This window comes from Chaetodon trifascialis, chromosome 10 (genome assembly GCF_039877785.1).
Source record: "Chaetodon trifascialis isolate fChaTrf1 chromosome 10, fChaTrf1.hap1, whole genome shotgun sequence".
NCBI lineage: Eukaryota > Metazoa > Chordata > Actinopteri > Chaetodontiformes > Chaetodontidae > Chaetodon > Chaetodon trifascialis.
In genome coordinates, this window is record NC_092065.1 from 10,329,770 (window position 1) to 10,348,229 (window position 18,460).

General features: G+C 43.5%; 2 protein-coding genes across 2 annotated transcripts; one reads left to right on the forward strand and one right to left on the reverse strand.

Moving 5' to 3' along the window:
- Positions 1-972: 972 nt before the first annotated feature.
- On the forward strand, positions 973-7,153 carry epx (eosinophil peroxidase). Its single transcript, XM_070971894.1, has 17 exons — positions 973-990; positions 1,090-1,177; positions 1,255-1,351; positions 1,431-1,606; positions 1,790-1,922; positions 2,032-2,161; positions 2,237-2,443; positions 2,621-2,987; positions 3,058-3,218; positions 3,308-3,566; positions 3,646-3,816; positions 5,582-5,819; positions 5,898-6,109; positions 6,185-6,349; positions 6,548-6,631; positions 6,817-6,913; positions 7,096-7,153. Exons 1-17 carry the CDS (start codon positions 973-975, stop codon positions 7,151-7,153), a joined length of 2,661 nt encoding a protein of 886 aa, XP_070827995.1.
- Positions 7,154-7,291: 138 nt separating this feature from the next.
- Positions 7,292-18,134, reverse strand: rab3il1 (RAB3A interacting protein (rabin3)-like 1). The gene is made up of 13 exons (XM_070971709.1): positions 18,061-18,134; positions 17,604-17,936; positions 13,343-13,526; positions 13,125-13,220; positions 12,578-12,655; positions 12,041-12,277; positions 11,770-11,889; positions 10,341-10,469; positions 10,128-10,240; positions 9,871-9,894; positions 9,394-9,493; positions 9,231-9,297; positions 7,292-9,086 (listed from the first exon to the last, which is right to left on the reverse strand). Exons 2-13 carry the CDS (start codon positions 17,810-17,812, stop codon positions 9,001-9,003), a joined length of 1,443 nt encoding a protein of 480 aa, XP_070827810.1. The 5' UTR covers positions 17,813-17,936; positions 18,061-18,134; the 3' UTR covers positions 7,292-9,000.
- Positions 18,135-18,460: the final 326 nt, after the last annotated feature.

The following is an 18,460-nucleotide window of genomic DNA, read 5'->3' on the forward strand; positions in this document are numbered from 1 at the left end:
TATTATGGATAAGTGGGAACAGCCGAACTGAACTGACTCTATCTGCCTGTATGTAAAGTATTTTCTCTTGTTTTTGAGAACAAAAGATTTTTACAATTCAGATGTCGACCGTCAGCAGCCCCCACAGTAGATGATGGGTAATGTGGGACAACAGAGATAATACTAATAACAACGTAATGAAATGGGACTGATGACTCATTCGATGGTATCACACACCTGGAGCATCAAAGGGAAGAAGCGGGCGGAGGGAAGTTTGAACGGCTTATACTGGACACAACCGGGCTCTAGAACTGAGACCCTCCTGTCTGATTCTTAATGCTTTCTTACTGTCATACTCGTTCCTGGTTCTTCATCATTTCCTAGAATCCAGCTCACCCACCTGTGTGTGTCACTGGCACATGGACTATCAGATTGAAGGTTTTGGCATGTGGCAAAGATACCATAGAACTCTAAAAATGGTCCTTGTGTGTCATTGTCAAATCCCATTTGGCTGCTTAATCCTAATAAATCAGTCTTTTCAAACTGCTGTTAAAGTTGCTTGAACGTTCAGTATTTCAGCCCGTATTTGCTCACTGCTACGAAGATACTCGTCCTCTGGTCCTCTGTTTTCTCCAACGATGAGTAGAATTGTTTAGTTAAATTGAAATGATCCAAATATGACAGAAGGTTTTCATCGGAGGACAGAAGTGAATTTGATTTGAAAGCTTCTTCGGTCGAGGCAGCGAGTCCAGTGTTTGAAGTTGCCTTCCTGTCACCAGGAGGACAGATAAGGGGATTCTGCACATACCTGTTGGCCCTGCTGCCAGTGTATAAATGGCAACCTCGACGCTCTGAGCTGAACACACACACACACACACACCGGCTGGCTCTCAAGATGAGTCAGGGTCAGCGCGGCGGTAAAATACTACAAGCTTCGTTTTTAAGCCTGAAACGAATCCTCTCTGCGCCCACTGAGCAGTTTTAACCTTCTAGATGGACCCAGCACTCACAGTGAGTTCCAGTTTTTCTTCAATGTTTCTTTTGAATTCATTTGATAGAATAAAGTTCCATGTTTGTTCAGATACTCAGTGAGATGCGTTCTGGTTTCAGGTGTCCGTCCCTCTCCTTGGACTGGCTCTTGTCCTGCTCTCCTTCCCCGAGCACGCTTCACTGAACAGAGAATTTGACAACACCTCAGGTAGGATTTCTGGTTGATTATTAGCTGATGAGACGAGGTACTGAGGCGCCTGTCCAACTGGATCTCCTTTGTGGTAGTTTCAGGAACTGTGTATTTGGGATCTGTGTTTGTGAAGGAGGCTCTTCAGAGGGCGATTGAGCTGACTGATGCTGCTTACGCCCACACAAGTGAAAGGTAAAGATCACTGTGGCAGCACCCACCTCTATAAGACACTGTGTTGACGCTAAATAAACCAAACTATTAATGTTTCCAGGGTGAAGAAGTCTCTGTCTGAAGGCGCCCTGAGACCCAGTGACCTGCTGGCTCAGTTTAAACAGACTGAAGCCAGAACCAGGACTCAGATCTGGGCTGCAGAACTGCTGGACAACACAGTGGAGCTGATCAGAGAGATGGTCTACACTCACTCTATGGTGCAGCCCAACCGGCATGGTACTGAACAGCAGCATAACACAACACATACAGATGCTTCTGCACATTTATCAAGACTCATTGGAGGTTACTGCAAATAGGCTCAGTTTTCTTGCTGACAGCAAGTTTAAGCCAGCAGGTCATTTTCTTTCTAAATATGTAATTATTATTTGTAGAGTGAGTGTTCACTGTGTGTTCCCAAAGAGCTGCTGAGTGAAGGAGATGTGGAGAATCTGCTGCAGGTGACGGGCTGCTCCGCTGAGCTGCAGAGACCCAGCTGTGACTCCGACTGTCTGTCCGAGCGCTACAGATCCTTCACAGGAGAGTGCAATAACAGGTCAGGGCACACATAACACGTGGTGTCATGAGCTGTCTTGCACACATTCTGATGTTGTTGAGGTTTTTTTTTTTTGTTTATAACTGTGTGTCTGCTGTGTTCTGTTTAGACAGCGTCCAAGATGGGGGGCTGCAAACATCCCGTATTCCCGCTGGCTGCCTCCAGAGTACGAGGATGTGTGGGGGACGCCCAGAGGCTGGGACCCAGAGCACACCTACCATAACGCCACTCTGCCTCCGGTAAGAGTCCTGCAGAACTCAGTCCTCCTCTGTCCTGTCAGCTGCTGTCGCACCAACACCTTGTTTGTTGTCCAGGTGCGGCTCGTTTCGCAGGAGGTGCTGTTCACTCACAATGACAACATCTCTCTGGACTCCACTCTGTCCCACCTGCTGGTGGAGTGGGGTCAGTGGATAGACCACGACGTGGTGCTGACGCCTCAGAGCCCCAGTACAGCCGCCTTCAGGACAGGAGCTGACTGCACCCGCACCTGCAGCCGGGACACGCCTTGCTTCCCCATACAGGTGCACTTTACTGTCAGCTGCTTCTCAGTGTGCTTTGTGTTTCTGTCCCTTTCCAACTTATACGATAAGTTATCTATCTTACTATATTTCTATGAAAAAAAATCTTTTACTGGTTGAACAAGAACATTCGTTTTCTCCTCATCATCGACTATAAAAAAATCAAACCTCTCCTCTCAGATCCCTCTGTCAGATCCTCGGAGCGGCATCCAGAGCTGCATGCCTTTCTTCCGCTCTGCTCCCAGCTGTACTGCTGGGGTCCTGACTCATCGCCATCGAGAGCAGCTCAACGCCATCACCTCCTTTGTAGACGCCAGTATGGTGTACGGCAGCTCCGCCAGTCTGGCCTTGGCTCTGAGAAACATCTCCTCTCCTCTGGGTTCCATGGCCCTCAACTCCCATCACTCAGACCAAGAGCTGGCCTACATGCCATTCCTGCCACGCCTGCAGGCTCACCTGGACCCCTGCGGTCCTCGAAACACCACCACTGCAGGGGTATCCAACAGATCCAAGCGCCAGGGGAACACCACATCCTGTTTTCAAGCTGGTGAGCGAGTACATGCTGTGAGATGTCTGATCTCTGCAGGCTTCAGTTGTTCATGATTAATGTTTCACAGGTGATTCCAGAGCTAATGAGCATCTGGGAATGATCGCGCTGCACACGCTCTTTCTGAGAGAGCACAACCGGCTGGTCAAAGAGCTGCACCTGCTCAACCCTCACTGGAGCCCTGACAGCCTTTATCAGGAGGCCCGCAAGATCATAGGAGCCATCCATCAGGTAACACTAGCAGCTACAGTCTGACATCCATTCAGCTCTGCCTACATGAGTGTTTCCAGCACTCAGACCTGCTTCCTTTACCTTTCCAGATCCTGACATGGGAGCACTACGTGCCGCGGGTCCTCGGTGAGGGCGCCATGTCTCGCCTGATGCCCCCCTACACTGGCTACGATCCTGAGGTGGATCCCAGCATCGCTAACGTCTTTGCAGCTGCTGCGTTTCGTTTCGCTCACGTCACCGTGCAGCCAGTGGTGACCAGGCTGGGACCAGGATACACCCCTGACTCCCAGCATCCCCCACTGCCTCTGCATCATTCCCTGTTTGCCTCCTGGAGGGTGGTGCAGGAAGGTAAAGAACGATGCTGTCAAGCATTAAACTGACATGATGTGCAGTTTACTTATGTTTTGTGTCTCTGCCTCTCTCTCAGGTGGTATAGACCCTGTGCTGCGCGGGCTGCTGCTTTCTCCGGCCAAGCTGCAGACTCCAGGTCAGATGATGGTGGAGGAGCTGACAGAGAGGCTGTTCCAGGCACAGGGAGGGATGCCTCTAGACCTCGGGGCCCTTAACCTCCAGAGGGGCCGGGATCATGGCCTACCAGGTATCACTTTATACTGAAAGTGTTCTGATCCATGATTTAAGTACTCGTTAAAAGAAAAGGTTTGCCCGGATAATAAACTTTCCAATTTCCGTATTTTTTTTAAACTGTGAAACAGATTGGAAAGAAAAAGTTTTGCTAGGATCATTTTTCTGAGTCCCTTTTTTGCACCTGTGAAAACAGGTGAAGAAAAGGTTTTGGCAGGTGATTTTTTATTTTTATTTTTTTTTGGTCAGGATCTTTTTTCTGTTTGTTGTTGTACTATTCACTGTGGCCACAAGAGGCTGAAGTTTGCACCACACATGGGAGAAGTTTCAGGCAGAAAACTGTCTTCTTCTATGAGTGGTGTGCACTTCAGCCAACAAACAACACTCAGAAAAATGATGCTGGCAAATAATAATAAAAAAATACATAAAAATCACACAATTTATTTTCTGCACTTCCTCTCAGGGCTTCTGTAGAATGACTTTAAGCCTTAAAACTTGAAAATGGGGTAAAGGTTTTAGATTTAACTTTCATAGGACAGTGTTATAGGAAAGAAAATAATTGGGCCTTTTTCACAGCAAATATTTGGACATTGTCATTGAAAAGAGAAGGTGTAGATGTGCCTGATAACAATGATGACGTCATGTCTCAGCAAACCATACCAGTAGTCGAGTTGCAATTCCACAATAAGCTGATTTTGAGTCTGTAGTTTATTCAGCTGGCAAAGGGAGACACTGAAGTCTGCTAAAAAAAATCAGTATGCACACTGAATCCACTTGATTTATGCTGTTGATGCACATTATTGTCCCAGCATGCACTGCACAGAGGAAATGGAGAAGATACAGAAATATGTAGGGAAAAAAAAGAGAACGCCTTTAATCTTTGGAAAATCATTTTTCTCCCTGGAAAGTTTTGATTGGCAGTGACATTCCAGAGGTGCGTCAATCAATGCCAAACATACCATTTCCTGTTAGTATTAAAGGGTACAGTAAGATAATCTGATAGTGTTCTTACTATATGCATTTATTTGAAATGGGACAAAGTAAGTCAGTCAACAATAGCAGCCAGCAATGCAGCCATTGTTAATGTAATTAGTTACACTCGTGCTTTTGAATATCTGCTGTGAAGAAAGCCTGTTGGATCATGAACCAGTTCCAGATGTAGGAATGTGCGTTAATTAGCATTCCAGATGCCTACTAGGCCAGTAATAGAAGTTTTAATAAACATTACTTATCAGCTGAGACAAAAGTTGTTAGCAGTTAACTGATTTAGAGTCAGCAGTAGACTAGAAATGAATGGAAATAAGGGCTCACCTAAGACAGAAATGTGTCCTAAAAAAATCATAATTCAGCGTTTTAATTCAGTGATTAGATGACGAGCCAAACAAAAGCCACACTTAATCGAGGCCCTGCACACCCACACAGATGTTTTCAGTCATTCTGGCTCTGCTCAGGTTGAAGCAGGGTGTGGAGCTCTGCTGGGAACTGAAGTCATCATACTCAGTATAACAATGGCTGTACTGGGTGTACAAACTGGCACAAAGCTGCTCTGAGCCGGTTGGGTGTGGTTTCCACTCCATTTCATGCCGCTTATGCTGACTTGAAGAGACACTTCTATGTACATAAAATACCACCAACAGCAGACTGATAAACACGTCACATGTCATGTGGTGGCCTTTTCCAAATGGTTTTTATTCTGCCAACACAAGGGTAGAATCAGGAGGATACCAATCAAGCACCATTGTCTTGAAGCTCCTGCTGTCTGTCCCACCTCACCCCCCCAGGATACGGCTCGTGGAGAAGGTTCTGCAGCCTCTCTGTTCCCAACACGACATCAGAGCTGGCCGAAATCCTGAGTAACTTCACTTTGGCTCACAAATTCCAGCTGCTGTACGGGACACCGCACAACATCGATGTGTGGGTGGGGGCCATCTCTGAGCCCCCCCTGCCTGGAGGTCGAGTCGGACCGCTCCTGTCCTGCCTGCTGGCGAGACAGTTCAGAGCGCTGAGAGACGGGGACAGGTAAAATTAAATCCTGATGTAAAGTTAGGACCGTTATGATGCGAGAAGAGGACTCTAACTCTGTCTTTGTCCCCCGAGGTTTTGGTGGCAGAGGGAAGGTGTGTTCACCAGAGCCCAGAGGAGACAGCTCCAGGGCGTCTCTCTGTCCCGCATCATCTGCGACAATAGCCACATCACTCAAGTCCCCGCTGACCCGTTCTCTCGCACCGAGAGACCGGAGGACATGTTGGCCTGTTCACACCCGCTCATCTCCCACCTGGACCTCAGCCCGTGGAAAGAACCAGACACAGGTGAGGACGTGGGAAAGAAGACGTGTGATATCAGGTTTGTTCTTTTCACGTCTCCCTGCCTGATCTCTCTTCCAGATCCCAACTGTGGTCCGATACCCAGGATTCAATCTGGCTACTCGCTGCTCTGCGACTCTGTGATTCTGTATCAGTGTCACTCTGGCTTCAAGCTGCTGGGGTCTTCATCTGTCAGCTGTGATCCAAACAGCCAGCAGTGGAGCGCCACACCCCCAACATGTCAAGGTACGACGCCTAAAGTCCTGGAAACAACAAAACTCTCCCTACCAACAAGGTCCAGTCATTGGCAGTCAGTTCAGTCAACACTTTTGCATCAGGAAACTCAAATCTCTTCATGTCATGTGACTTCACTGAAAGATGAGTAGTCACTATGAAGTCCAGTCCCATTAGATACAACATGCATGTCTCACTGATTTGTTGCAGATATTAATGAGTGTGAAGACCACATTTCTCCCTGCCCACAAAGCCTGGAGTGCCTCAACATACCCGGCTCCTTCATTTGCTCAGGTTGGTTCAGATCATTTGATGATGCACGCTGCCCTCACATTACCTGCCTGTTTGATAATCAGTGCTTTTATTGTGAAGCGCTTTGTAACTTTTGTTTTGAAAATTACTCTATGGATTGTTTCCTCACTTAAGTTGCTGAGATATTAAACCATGCAGTGCATAAACATCGCTCACTTCTGCTCCAGAACCCTCCTCGCTGTCTGTCGTCTCTGTTGTCACTGCGGTGATAGTCGTGATTGGCGCTGTGGCTGCGCTGCTGCTGCTCATGTTTTGTTATCGCAGGTAAGTCACTGAAGGAAGACCTAATCAGATGGTGGCCAAAATCAGATCCTAATAACACACTTACATAAATATACTGCACATACACAAATTGGCAAGTAAAAGAAATTTCAATGAATTCTTCATTCAGCCCTGAAACAGCAGCTTTAAAGGGAAATATGAATAACTAAATTTCTCCTTTGCAGATATTTCCCCAAGAAAGAAGAACTGGTCAATGCTGGATGTTGCCAAGGGAAACATTAAAAATGATTTGGTCAGTTTTTGTTTTAATGTTCCTCTTTGTTATCTGAACATTATTTCACTGTCTTCACTAATCATCTTTGGGCTTCGTGGGCCTGTTTTTAACCGTCTATAGTGTTAAAATATTTAGTTTTGTTAATTTATAATAGGCATTCACACTATGGCTAAACAAATCTTTTTTTTTTTTCATTAATAAGTATCCCTGTTGTTGACGTGCTCATATGATTGCATGTTTTGTGCTCTGACTACATATTATGTTCCTGACCAGTCTGACACTGCTCACCCATTAACCCCAAGTCAAACTGTTTATTAAGGTCGATTATTTAGGTGGCAATCTGTGAGATGAGGCCATGAAAACTGAACAAACAAGCTTACAAAATTGCTTTCAATCCGGAAACTAAAATCTTACTGGAATGTCTGCTCCAAAAAGAGATTTTCAAGCCCCTCTGAGCGGGATATGGTCTCAGTATGCCTGTGCCTGGTTCCTGCTCACAAGCCAATTAGGCAACTCTGTGTGTGTGTGTTTCAGAGCGTTTTGTATCGGGGGAACCAGGCGGCTCCTGGCAATGGTCTTAATCTAAAGCCAAATCAGTGTTGTGCCCTGAGAGAAATAGGTCTCTGTGTCATCTGGTTGTACTGGGTTAAAATTAATTACAGTGATGAGTCATTGTTTCCAAATTTCAGGCTAAACCGGTCAAACCAGCTAATCCATTTATCTATCAGATTTTGTTCAAACAAGACTTAGAAATCACACACAGTGCAAAGGTGGCAGAGTCAGGCTACAATGCCTCGTCTTTAATGGAGTGTTTACACTGGAAGACGTTAATTCTCAGTACACAGAGTTTAGGAACCTCAAAGCCCTAAAGAAGGCTAAGAAGCAGTTATTGCACTTTCTGACACAATATTCTTCATTTTTACCTTCAAGAGACCAAAGATTGGCCATTACTAAGAATAAATCTATACTATGAGGTACATTATATGGCTATGTACTGCATTCATGCAAGGTCATTTATGGCTTTACTGTATGTACATACTGTTCATTGCACACGTGCAAAACTACAGTTGTGCATATTGCAATCACTTGTATTAAAGCTTGTTCATTTTCTGACTATACTGTAAAACTGTGGCTATGTTGACGATGTTGTCATAACTAATTCATTAATGATATATCTGGTTACTAAGTACAGGCCAGGCTAACATGAAGCTGTTTCATTTGTGTTTTTACATGAGGCATCTAGAACAGGTAGTGCAGGGTGCATCGACTGCTGAGACAAAATGTCTTGGCTGTATACTTACGTCAATAACTGAAAATAACAATGTGAGCATTATATTTATGCAAACATAATTGTTGTGGTGACACTACATGAATATTGTCAATCTCACAATAGAACTATTACATTACATAGTTACATGTGTATGTAATACTTGAGGTAAGAGACCAACTAAACTCTCTAGACTGCTTTCATCCTGCGTTGTGCTCATCCTTTCATCAGACTAATGCCTGAAACATGACGTATAAAAATCTATTGTATTAATGTGAGAAGTTGTGTGTACTCCTCCGGGGAGGTTCAGAAACAGACTCTTGGAGGCCTGCAGTACAGCATGATACTTTTACTCCTTTCTAGCTGTGCTGGTTTAATTCTTTGTCTTATTGCCTAAAAGTGGCATATAAACAGTTTCTGCTTCCCTTGTTGATTGACCTCTGCTGCAGCACTATAATGCTGTACAACTGCAATCTGCTACTAAAACTGATTCAAGACTTCTTTGTTACCACAGTTTACCCCTGACTAGAACCTGGAGTAATCCAGGTTCTGGGATCGTGCTGTCCTCTCAGTGGACTGTCAGGTCCTCTAACCTTGGTCAGTGAGGTAGAAACCTAACTTGGCCACAGTCATCTCTCTGCGGAGACGCATCACCTCCCAGAACATCTGCTCCGCTGGACAAAGAGACAACAACAACAAAAAATAGAACATGTTGGTTGCCTGAATGAAACACTGGCAAAGAAAGAAGCATATGAGGCAAAACAGACCCAAATAAAAACTTCCATAACATTAACACACAAAAAAAGGTGGTAACTTACCATCATGTCTCACCAGGCCCTGCTGGATGTAGCGGATATAAGTAAAAAAATTGCATACAGCCGTGATCTAGAAAGGTGAAATGAGATGACATGTAGGAACAGTTAACAGTAGTAAGAGCAGTGTATCTAATGATGATGATAATGGACATAAGGTGATAGTTACCCGTGCTCTGCTGGAAGGAGAGATGTAATAGTAACTGCCCTTGTCGCCAAGTTTAATGCGATGTCGGCAGAGCCGCGACATGCCGCTTAATGCACATTTTCTACAAATAGAGAAAGACCAGCTGTCACAAAACAGCTATAAGACATGGATACGCACAGCCAGTGTTTTCTCACAACAAACACTCAACAGGAGTTACATCCCACCAGGTAATATCAATGAAACCTAGGTATCCTAACTCTGAACGACGACTGCACAGGTGAGAACACATAAAGAGCAAGGCACAATCAGACAAAGTTAGTCACAGGAGGATGAAAAGGTTCAAGGTTTCATTAATATACACCCAGACACATGCAGACGATTAATTTACAGATTTTCTGACAGATTTTCAGACGTCTCGATAGGCAGACCTGATTTCATGCTACAGTAATTTGTGTTAGTGAAATGCTGAACAGGTGATTGGTTCCCGAGAGGACTTACGTCTCTATTGCTGCCCTAAAGCCACTGGAAGAAAAAGATTTTTAAATCAGACAGTGATTAGAAATGTGCCCATTTGATTAAACCCCTCTTAGACATGTGGTAAGACAGTGAAAACCCTCCAGCTACAACCATTAAGCGTCAGGGGAGAAACCAAAACCATATAAAAGTGGATTTTCAGTGTTGACTTAGCCATTGTTTAGCAGTGAATGGTGAAAGAGAGGACAGGATGATAACTGATATGTAAACGTGATACTCACTTAGGGCCGCCACACTCTACAGCTGAGGCTTTAACCATCGGCAGCGCTGACATGGCCACAGGTTCGATGGTCAAAGAGTTGTTTTCCACTGCACTCTGCACCAGCTGCGACAGCTGTGGAGAAGAATAATCAATACTGATAACGTAACTTCAAACTCTGAGACAGAACATGCAGTGGTGTAGTGTTAATGTAAAGAAGCAGAGAGATTCTGACCTCAGATCTCGTGAAAGAGAGGCAGGGTCCGATGTCCTCTCTGTAGATGCGACTCAGGAAGGCGGAGGAGCGCTCTAGACTTGGACTTTCCTTCCACATCAAAAACTCTGCATACAGAACAGAGTCCACCTGCAGAGAGAAAACAGACCATGACTTAAAAGTGCCCATCTAATGTGTGAACTGCATGCACCTCCAGCTACTATCCCTCTGTCAAATTACAGAAGCTTGGAAATGACGAGATTAAAATTGTGGCCAATTAGTTTATAGACCCAATCAATATAGTATAATGCAAAATATATAGATTGGGTTTTTGCTCTTTGAGAGCTGAAAAGTCTTAAACCTATACAATTACATAAGGTCTCTGGCTTCACCACCACATGCAGAAAATAAAAACAAAAACAATTGAAGTAAGCCATCAAAAAACATGACTTTAAAATACATATATACATACAAGTGTAACAACAAGACTAAGAGTCTACAGCCAGGCTAGCATCTCGTGAGGCTGCAGTGAGGCACCACAGTGCTCTGAGCCAAATGCTAACATCAGCATCCTACCACGCTCACAGTGAAAGCAGCAACCTCCAGGGCTGAAAAATGAAGCTAACGCAGAAATGCCAAAAGCTGCAGTTCCTCGAATGGCCACTGACAACAGGCTCCAGATGTTTTTACTCACTCATACAGTTATGCATGGTTACGGACAAGGCCAAGTGACAGCTAGCCGCTAGGTTTTAGTAACCAGTCATCATTCTGCCCAACCAACAATTCAAAACCCAAACACTTGCCATCTACGATCAATAATAATCAATAATAAAAGGAAGAGCAGCAAATTATGCTACAGTCCAGTAAAAGTGTCTCACATTAGAAGAACCAAGTCTTTCCAAAACCAGAAAGAAGCCATAAATATTGCTGAGCTTTGACATTATTTTGTCAGCCATAAATATTGTTTCACAAATAAATGCTTGACAAGTTCAAACATGACTAGAGAGAAACATGACTCTTGACTAGAGAGCTGTGATGAAACAAAGCTGAAAATATCAGGTCCATGTCCCTCTAATCATATCTGCTTACCTATTTATCACATCTTGCTTTTTTTTTTTTTTTAACTGATGCTTCTTACTATTACACCATACCCTTTGCTGCTGTAACACTGTAGCATTGTGGGATTAATAAAGGATTATCTTATTTTATCTCACGGCCACACTGAAAACAGAGGCAACACATTTAGTTTCTGGCTGAGTTTTACCAACTACAGGATAACTCATAATAATTTTTCCCCATGAGAGGTGTGTACTATTATCACTTTGTGCTCTGGGGCATGAAACAAACTTGCTCATTGTCCTGTGAAAGGACACAAATACAGAAAACAGATCCATCTGCCAGCAGCTAAATCTGAGAGATGTCTCAGTCCTGGTCGAAGGGATGCAGTTACCTGTCTGCTGTCAGTGCCTAGCCCCCTCCCCCGCTCCTGCCAGTAATGGTCAAAGGTCACACTGACAGACTGGCCAGGGACCAGGCAGAGTATCAGAGAGAGCAGAGCAGGAACAGCAGGCTGAGAGAGGAAGAGACACCAGAAACAGAGAGGAAGAAGAACAAGTCAGGGAGTGTTAGTACTGAGAGAAAAGCAAAAGCAAAGAGAGCTAAGCTCAAGGAATCAGATAGGAGGAGAAGAGAGGCAAATGTACAAACCTAATCCTGCTTACCTCCCTGTCCTCTTTGGCCACAGGCTGAATGGAAACTGACGAAGGTTCTGGTTTCCCAAGTGAGGATGGAAAGGCACCGCTCGCACTCTTGTTGCGGATATGGCCCCCGATGTGTTTGTGCGCCCCCCTCGTTCCTGAAGACTGCAGCTGTGGATGCAGCTGCCGGTTTGGTGAAGAAGGCGTCGATGTCAACACCAGAGTCTTGAGCGCTGTCACCTCTGCTTGCAGAACATCAATCTGAGAGCCAGAAGTAGAAAAAAAAAACAGAAATAAAAATTGATAAAAGACTGATGATGGGTGGAAAATCAATAATTTTACCAAAAATGCTATTTATGCCCCTTTATTGTTGACATCACATGAATCTAAAAAAAAGGTACTTAAAATAGCAGCTCATTTTAAAGGCAAATTAGCGCGCAATTCAGAAATAGCTTAGGAACTATGAAGGAATGTTAATAGGGCAAAGGGTCGTGATAATCACTCAGTTCATGAGGAGACACCTGATGAAGTACAGAAACCCAAACAAACGACTCCACACACCTTTCCCTGAGCCTCCTTCAGTTGTTTCTCTGCTGCTGCTCGCTTGACGTTAGCTTCATGCACCATCTTGTGAGCTTCCTGTTGTGATGAAGATAGAGACAAAAAGTCAAACAAGCACTTAAGGCACCAAAACAATCTGAAAAGACAACATCAACAATATGACTTTAAAAAGTTGTTTGGTGGATACTTTAGCAACTGATTATCTGTTTACATCCTGCAGACATGGGGCGAGAAAACCAAAACAATGAGCTACACGGGATCTGGTGATAATTCTCTGAGGGCTTGACAGTATGAGCGGGCCCTTTCACATTAAATATAATCATTTGATCCATTGGTTAAATAATAGAATATTGATACTTGCAGACTTAAACCATTACAGCTGAAGGTTTTTTTGAGCTGCCGTTTCCATACAGTGAAAAAGCTGGAACATTACTGTGGCACGCTGGCAGTAAATGTTTTCACTGCAGTGCAAATTATGATTTTGATGACTCAAAGACACATGTCAAAATTACAGTGCACTCAGCAGAGAGCAATGATTACTGCTTACCTCAAACAGACTGGCAGTCAGCTCCTCCAGCTCCTGCTCCAGCTGATTCCTGACTTGCGACAGACGCTCACACTCCTTGTCCTTTAGTTTCAGTTCCTGAGATGTGTAGGAGAAACGGTTGCAGCCACATTTAGCACGGAAGGACAGTTGCATTGTCAACTTTTTTTTTCAGGTCACGCAACGCTTTGTGTGTGTCAGCATAAAGTAGGTTACGACACCTTCTTTGCAGCGTCCAGCTGTTCCCTAAGGATCTCCGACCCCTTTTCTCTAATTTCTTTCTCTCTGATCTCCAGCGAGGAGCTACGAAGCCGGGAGAGGTCGCCATGGCCTCTGCCTGAGGTGGGCACAGCCTCGCCTCCTCCCTCCACTCTGGACTCTGGCTCTGGATCCAGATCTACCAATCTTCACACAAGCAAAAATATAAACAATCCTGTTAATGAGGGGACATAAAGATTTCACAATCTCTCTTTAAATCATAGAGATAATTTCATGATAATGACTGATTTCCCCACAACTCACTGTTGTGTTTTAAGTTGTGACTGCAGATGTAAATAAGCTTTTAGAAAACATTAAACTGCAACATACTGCACATTGTTAAATGTTGAATATTACACATTGTCCCATACAAATAAAGCCATTTAAAAGTCTTTCATGTTGATGATTCACAAACCCACACACAGCAAGTTATCCTAATGAGGAGCATGAAACCATGAAGTCATTATGTTCATGTAGGACTGGGGGATATGGGTCATCTAAAAAAAATGCTACACAAATACTAATTCAGTTGTTTATTCAGTACACTTTGCTAAACAAAAAATCCTCCCAACATAAAGGTTATATTTCATATTTTAGAGAGGCTGTGATTTTGTGTTATACTTTAAGTATTTCTAATGTTTTGTCTGCCTCCACAATAGTCAGACTTTTAACAAAAACTGTCTGCAGTAAGTTAATATTAGTAAATCAGCGCAGATGGATAACTGATGTAGAAGGTAGGATTTAAAGCTACTTATACCCAATTAACAGGCAATTCAGTGTTTATTGTTTACTATATGACATGGAAGAGGATGCAAATTCTGTTAAATAAGCACTTTAAATGCTCAAAACATCAGACTCTTCTGACATTTCTATATGAGCCTCATTCAAATGGTTTCCACCTGAGTCTATCAATTTATTGATCAATTTAAACAGCAGAATTGTGTCTGGCAGCATCGAAACAGCCTCTTTCTAACTTCTAACGATACTGATTAACAGATTTTTCACTGAGTCACGGCTGACTAAATTATACGAGAGCGAAATCACTTCAGTTTAAAGACCCCTGAGGGACCCCGGGCCACAGCAGACCCTCTGCTACTCCATTAGAAATCCCAATATTTACCAAAATGTTTTGTCGTATTTCCACAAAGTTGTAAAGTTCACACTGAGAGCAGCTACTTAATTATATACAATCTTTAACCAGGAGTTTATGCTAAAGCTAGCTAGTAGTCGTTAGCTAACAGTTAACGATACAACTTTTTGATGCGGTACAAAGGTTTCCCCCCAGTTTCCGTCCTTACCCTGTCAGTGTCCAGGACCGCAGATAAACCTCCCTCCCTGTTTGTGTGTCTGTCAGCTGCTCCCCTCCACTGTCCTTCAGTTGCTGTTTTGTTGTTAAATTAACAAATACTGTGCTAACGTCAGCTAGCTTCAAACTAATCTCAGCCGTTTTGAATCAGTCAGCGGAGGAATGCGGACGCTGACGTAGACAACAACAAAAGCGGCGGCGGTGGCAACAAAAAAACGATGAAGTTAAAGAGTAGCGACGATTTGGTTTAACGTCACACTCTTCCAGCCGTACTCTTCACTGTTCTTTCTTCTTATCCCCGAGTTTTTCTAGGCGAGAATCTCTGCTCTGTTTCTGTCTCTTTCTCACAGGTCACATGACAGCGCATCCACTCCCAACGCCCTCAGCCAAAAGCCCGCGGGAGCAACCGCACGTTCAGGCAGCATGCAGAATGTATCCGATTACTCCAACGCTGTATCATGTATCCGATTACTCCACCGCTGTATCATGTATCTGATTACTCAACGCTGTAGCATGTATCTGATTACTCCACCACTGCAGTATGTATCTGGTTACTCCAACGCTGTAACGTGTATCCGATTACTCCACCGCTGTATCATGTATCCGATTACTCCATCGCTGTAGCACGTATCTGATTACTCCACCACTGCAGTATGTATCTGATTTCTCCCTTCCTGCATTTTGTATAAGATTACTCCACTCCTGCAGTATGTATCTGATCTTTTACTGAAGTAAAAGCAGCAATACTGCAGGATAAGAATATGCTCTGATACAAGTAAAAGTCCTTCATTCAAAGTAAGTAAAAGTACAGAAGTATTAGCATCAAATACTTACTGCCAAAAGTACTCATCATTTCCCATTTTATAATCATATGTACCATATATTACATTACTGGATTAGAATTAGTGATGCACTCATATACCTATCACTTTAATGTTGCTGCTGGTAAAGCTGGGGCTAAATTTACTTTCTCTATATACTGCTGTGTAGCATAGGATAATATATCATAATTTTTGTTTTTTATTAATCAAACTTTGCAAAGTAACTAGTAACAAAAGCCATCAAATCCATGTAGTGGAGTAAAAATTACAATACTTGCCTCCAAATTGTAATGGAGTATAAAGATGTGCATAAAGTGCCTCAAAGCTGTAGTTTAGTACAGCACTTGAGGGTCCCTATTAAGTCCCCATGTCTCCCATTCTCTGTGCACTGTATACAGTGTACTTTCTACTTTCGTATAGAATACCTGGTCTCAGATTTTCTCTGTGGTAATTTGACTTAACACATTCATTTAGGAATGTGCAACATGGAAGCACAATACTAAAGTAATTGCAGCCCTAAAACCGAATTCTGCAGAAAGACACATCTTCAAGACAGATGTCGAAATAAAGCAGGACCACCCTTCAGGCTCCAATCATTTCAGGTGTTAAATGTTCTGGGGAAACATACCATTATTAGATTTTTTTTAAACTATTGAATATTGATATCAGTATCATATCATCAATATCAGACTGCATCTACTAATCACAAAAAGTGCAACGGTACAAACTCTCATCATACAGTAATTCATCCCCCCACTCATTCTGCAGATACACTTTATACATCTTAAAAATTCACCATAAAAAAGTAAATCAGTGGGCGCTCTTGGCAACAGACCTTTGTTGCATATCTCCTCTCATCTCTTTTTATTCCCTCATTTCCTGTCAGCTCTCTGCTGTAAAGGCAAAAATTAAAAGCAACACAAGTCCTGGTCTGACCCTGCAGTTGGCTCACAGAGTGAAAACATGCCTGAATGTGCTCTTGTCTGTGAATATGTCACCGGTGCCAGACAAGGCTCCTCTCTTAACTACACTTTGCAGAATACGACTTTACATGCAAAACATGCCTTACATGATATCCTGTGACTAGTGGCTAAATATTGATTATTCTTTCCTAGTTTACTAATGAGGTGACAGACTTGCCCACCTGGCTGCTACCTTAAAGGGACAGTTCGTGTTTTGTGAAGTAGGGTTGTACGATGTACCTATCAATAGTCAGTGTATTGTTTTCAGTAGATGGTGATCAACCGGCCCCGAGTTTGGAAAACCCTCGGTTTAAATGTGCCTTTAAATTTTCTCCACTTAATCTTGCCATCGTACACCCCTTTCCACCAATATATCCATCTATGCCCTCTCTAAAGCCACCAGATTCCTCTGACAAAAACAGTAATTTTACCTTGCAGAACACAGGAGTTGCTGGTCTGCTGCTGCCTCAACCACTTTGTTTGTTTGTGTTATTGTGTGACTTTGGTGTTTTAAAGGGTTAGTTCCAATTCACCGAAGTAACGCAATAACACAAACAAACTAGCCGATCGAGGCAGCAGTAGACCAGCAACTACTGCCTTCTGAGAGGTAAAATTACTGGTTTTGTCAAAGGAGTCTGGTGACTTTGCAGAGAGCAATTTAATGGCTTCGGTTTCCCATCAGAGAGGGCTGTCTGATGGAAAGGTAAAGCAGTGAAAACATTCTGAATAAAGTGTACTTTTAATATATTACATTGTTTTTGTGTGTGTGTGTGGCTAAAATGTGTCATGCTGCTGCCCTCGTCCACAGCAGTACATTGCGTAACTTCCTACACCAGTACTGCTGCTGCTCCACCAAACTGGGGGCATGCGGACCACCACCTGTTGTAGGTAATACACCGACTATTGATAAGTACCACATACAACCCCACTCCAGATAAACCAAACTACACAGGGGAAAACATCAGCAGTCCTAAAGGAAACATTCATCTCTTCAGTGGGTGGAAATTTTGACAGAAACCATTGTGTTAAGTGAAATGATAAAACACTACACTTTGGGAAACACCTTCACGTTTACTCCACACAGGTGAGAGGAAACTCATCTTTCTCTGCCCAGTGCTTAAGATTTGACACTTACTGTCCAACAATACAGCCTTCCTCCTCAGTTTCCGTGCTGGACTTGTGTCTGGCTCCCAGAACATCAGGTGTGCCGAAAAAGACTGTCGAGGAATATACTGCTATCCCAGACTTCCCCGCCTTGAGGACTTCATATCCAGGGCTGGCTGTTGTTGAAGACGGCGGAGAAGAGGAAATCCGGACACTGTGAATTCCCTCAAAAGCATCCATGTCCCTCTCAGGCAGTGCAGAGACTCATCAGGAACGACTAGATAGCTCCACTCAAGTTACATCCACTGTGTTAAATGCTTTTCGTTGGCAAATAATGATCCCGATGTCTGTGGGTCTCAAGCACCTAAAATTCAGAAAAGAAAGAGTTGCATACTGCAAATTAATAGCTCATAAAGGTTCCCCCAAAGTCTTGCAGTGGTCAGTGGACGAGCTTTGACCTCTACAGTGTTTAAACTGTAACTACACACCTCTTCCCTCTCTGAATACTGCAGAGCTGGAGGAAGTCAGGCTCTTTTCTTTGCAGGCTGTCATGCAAAAGGAATTTGTTTCTTTGAGATATCCAGTGCAAACATAACTTCAACCTTAGTTAACAAATCGTATCACACACATGATAGATTTACACTCACCCTGGATGACTTAAGGACAAGGAAATACAGAATATACTCACAAGAGCGTTCAAACTAATCCCAGGTTGTTGCCAGAGCATCAAAAAAAAAAAAAAAATCAGTGAGAACTGCTGAAATTATGCTTTGATAATGTCAAGATTGAGAGTTCAGCAGGTTGAACTCAGCCTGCACTTCGCCCTGCTGTTGGTCTCCTGGTTAGACAGGAAGGGTTAATCACTAACACCTCTTGGCCAGTTAGAGC

What these genes read in the sequence shown, in the direction of transcription:
- epx (XM_070971894.1), top strand. An exon ending in AGAATTTGACAACACCTCAG is followed by an intron (nt 1,178 to 1,254) that starts GTAGGATTTCTG and finishes CCTTTGTGGTAG; the next exon opens with TTTCAGGAACTGTGTATTTG. An exon ending in CACACCCCCAACATGTCAAG is followed by an intron (nt 6,350 to 6,547) that starts GTACGACGCCTA and finishes GATTTGTTGCAG; the next exon opens with ATATTAATGAGTGTGAAGAC.
- rab3il1 (XM_070971709.1), bottom strand. Translation starts at nt 17,812, where the DNA reads ATGGATGCTTTTGAGGGAATTCACAGTGTCCGGATTTCCTCTTCTCCG. An exon ending in TCTCTTTCACGAGATCTGAG is followed by an intron (nt 10,241 to 10,340) that starts GTCAGAATCTCT and finishes TCTTCTCCACAG; the next exon opens with CTGTCGCAGCTGGTGCAGAG. An exon ending in GTAGAGTGTGGCGGCCCTAA is followed by an intron (nt 9,895 to 10,127) that starts GTGAGTATCACG and finishes TTTTTCTTCCAG; the next exon opens with TGGCTTTAGGGCAGCAATAG.